Source organism: Penaeus japonicus, unplaced genomic scaffold (assembly GCF_977035675.1).
Source record: "Penaeus japonicus unplaced genomic scaffold, GWHDUDI00000001_assembly GWHDUDI00000021, whole genome shotgun sequence".
NCBI lineage: Eukaryota > Metazoa > Arthropoda > Malacostraca > Decapoda > Penaeidae > Penaeus > Penaeus japonicus.
In genome coordinates this window covers 9,118,189-9,120,688 of record NW_028234423.1, presented here as the reverse complement: position 1 = coordinate 9,120,688, position 2,500 = coordinate 9,118,189, and the positions used below count along the sequence as shown (strand labels likewise).

The following is a 2,500-nucleotide window of genomic DNA, read 5'->3' as shown; positions in this document are numbered from 1 at the left end:
TCATCACAATATATCAGAAAGAGACATCTGCCCACTAGCCAATTAGCACTTAAACAAAGACTGCTTATGTTCTTGACTGGGAGCACATTGTCAGCCAATAAGAATGTGTCTGGGAAACCTCCCGACCAATTAGCACCAAGTAAACATATAAACCAATGAGAGCGTTAGCGAAAAAAAATCCTTGACCAATGAACACTCTGGAAACAGATAATCATTACCCTATAAGAATGAGTCTAAATTATCTTGTAACTTTTACATTGGTTGTTATGATATGATGATACCAAAACACAATACTACTTAATCAGAGTATTGACGTTTGTATAAGGCATTAGTGGTTCTTTTACTTTTTTTTTAGCGGAAGTTTATCAGATCTAGGCACCAAGTGAAAGAATTAACAATATATTGCACATATCCCTTTGACTTCATTTGACACTGGTCTTACCTTACCGAAGTGCCGTGTCTGCTTGTACCAGGGTAAAGCCTTTAATATAATAATAATAATAATAATATAACATTTAATAATAATAATAATAATAATAATAATAATAATAATAATAATAATTTAATAATAATAATAATAATAATAATAATAATAATGTAATAATAATAATAATATAACATTTTTGCTTAACTGGTAATATCGGAAGAAAAGACAGAGACAGACAGAGAATTAAGCACCTGAATTATCCTAAAAAAATAGGGCAAGTATAAAGAAACGAAGTAATACTGTAACACACCTTTACCGTAAAGGTGTGTTACAGTATTACTTCGTTTCTTTATACTTGCCCTATTTTTTAGGATAATTCAGGTGCTTAATTCTCTGTCTGTCTCTGTCTTTTCTTCCGATATTACAAGTTAAGCAAAAATGTTATATTATTATTACGTGTCCCAGAAAATTAATTTACCTTTTCCAAACGTTAGAAAGTAGGCTTATCGACCTGCCAATTCAGCGTAGGACCTCATCACTGACCCGGTCCACCCATAGCATTCGAAACATTCTTCCTAGACACCGCATTTCTGCAGCCTCTATTTTTTCTTTAGGTTCTTATTTAGGGGCTATGTTTCCGTTGACTAGTCTTTGAGTTTGCGTATTTTTGTGTTTATACGTAGTCTATTGTCTGCAAGCATGCTTTAAATTTAGAGAAACATTTTTTGCAAGGAATAATCGTTCTATCGTTTGATACACTTTGCATTTTGGGTTAGCACACACCCAAGTTACGTGAATTAACTTTCTGGTCAATTGCGATATTGATATAATGTATATTGGTAGCTCAGGTTGTTTGTATACCACGCAGGTTACTGTTTTCTCTATATCTAAATCCCCATTTCTTCATTTTTCCCACACACCGATTCTACAAGATGATCTAACTTTTCTGCAGAATCTACTAAGTGGAGGACTGTTATGTCCTCCAACTGAAAATATTGGAACATCGTACAGATTTCTCATGATAATACCTCCATACAAAAAGGTCTGGCGATAGAAGACACCCCCTCATTGCCTCTTTTTCCAGTCCAATCCAGAGGCTAATACTGATATTCACCGCTACTAACTGCTTCTAGTATAGGTTTGTGATTAATCGTAAATCTTTCCAATCGCTATGTATGGCTTCCAATATTTCGAATAACTTTCCATGTACCTTGTCGAAGGCTTTTTTGAAGTCAATAAAACCCAAGTACGTCTTTTTGTACTTCTATAGCCCATTTCCATTATTATTCGTACGTTGAATACTGCGTTTTATGCTGTGTATTAACTTCAGAATTATTTTAAACTCATTAAACTAATTGTTCGATGAAGGCTACAATCTGATTCTAGAGATCCAGGCTTCTTCGGAATTGCTATAACGATGGATTTGTACATTTCTTTAGGAATGTATCCTGTATTGCATACATTTTATCAGTTCTATCATTTTCTTTAATCTGCATCTCCACAAGCTTCTCTCATTTCCATAGTCGTTTCCTGCGCTCTTTCCATGTCTCTCACCACACCTACGACTTCCTCTTCTAGTATTCCCGGGCCCTCTCTTAGCATGTTCAGAACTGCTGTCTTCTTTCGTCTTCAAATAATCGTCTAGTATACTTTACCCACGTTATAAGGACATCTATATCCACAGCTACATTCCCGCTCTAAGTTATGATTATGTTGCACATAGTATTTCTTTTCTTTCTAATTCTACCTTTCTGTGCATTTTCTCCATTTGATTATTTCTTTCCAGCTCTTTTTTTCACTGTTGTCTCAGCCAATTTTCCTTGGCTGCGTCTCATGTCTCTTATTTGCCAATTCAGTACCTCATATTTATCTTTAATTTTCTTTCTCTCTTCTATCAAATATAGTGTTTCTTCTGTCATTCTGTTATATTTACTTTGGTTACTATCTTTTCCGTAATTAAGCGTCTTGTAAAATTATTTTCTCATTTAACAGTTTCTTCTATATGCTCGACTCTTTCTAGAATTGTAAACTTATTTTCCACAACTATTCTGTAAGTTTCTCTTAATTGTTAGT

General features: G+C 34.0%; 1 protein-coding gene across 1 annotated transcript in view; it reads right to left on the bottom strand.

The window, feature by feature from the left end:
* LOC122249053 (uncharacterized) overlaps positions 1 to 1,858 on the bottom strand; it is a 15,958-nt gene extending 14,100 nt beyond the window's left edge. The window contains exons 1-3 of the mRNA XM_086549030.1: positions 1,801 to 1,858; positions 1,638 to 1,648; positions 1,348 to 1,413 (exon numbers count right to left, since the gene is read on the bottom strand). Of these exons, the coding sequence (XP_086405156.1) occupies positions 1,348 to 1,413; positions 1,638 to 1,648; positions 1,801 to 1,858 (135 nt within the window). The remainder of the gene's footprint in view (positions 1 to 1,347; positions 1,414 to 1,637; positions 1,649 to 1,800) is intronic.
* Between the last annotated feature and the right edge of the window lie 642 nt (positions 1,859 to 2,500).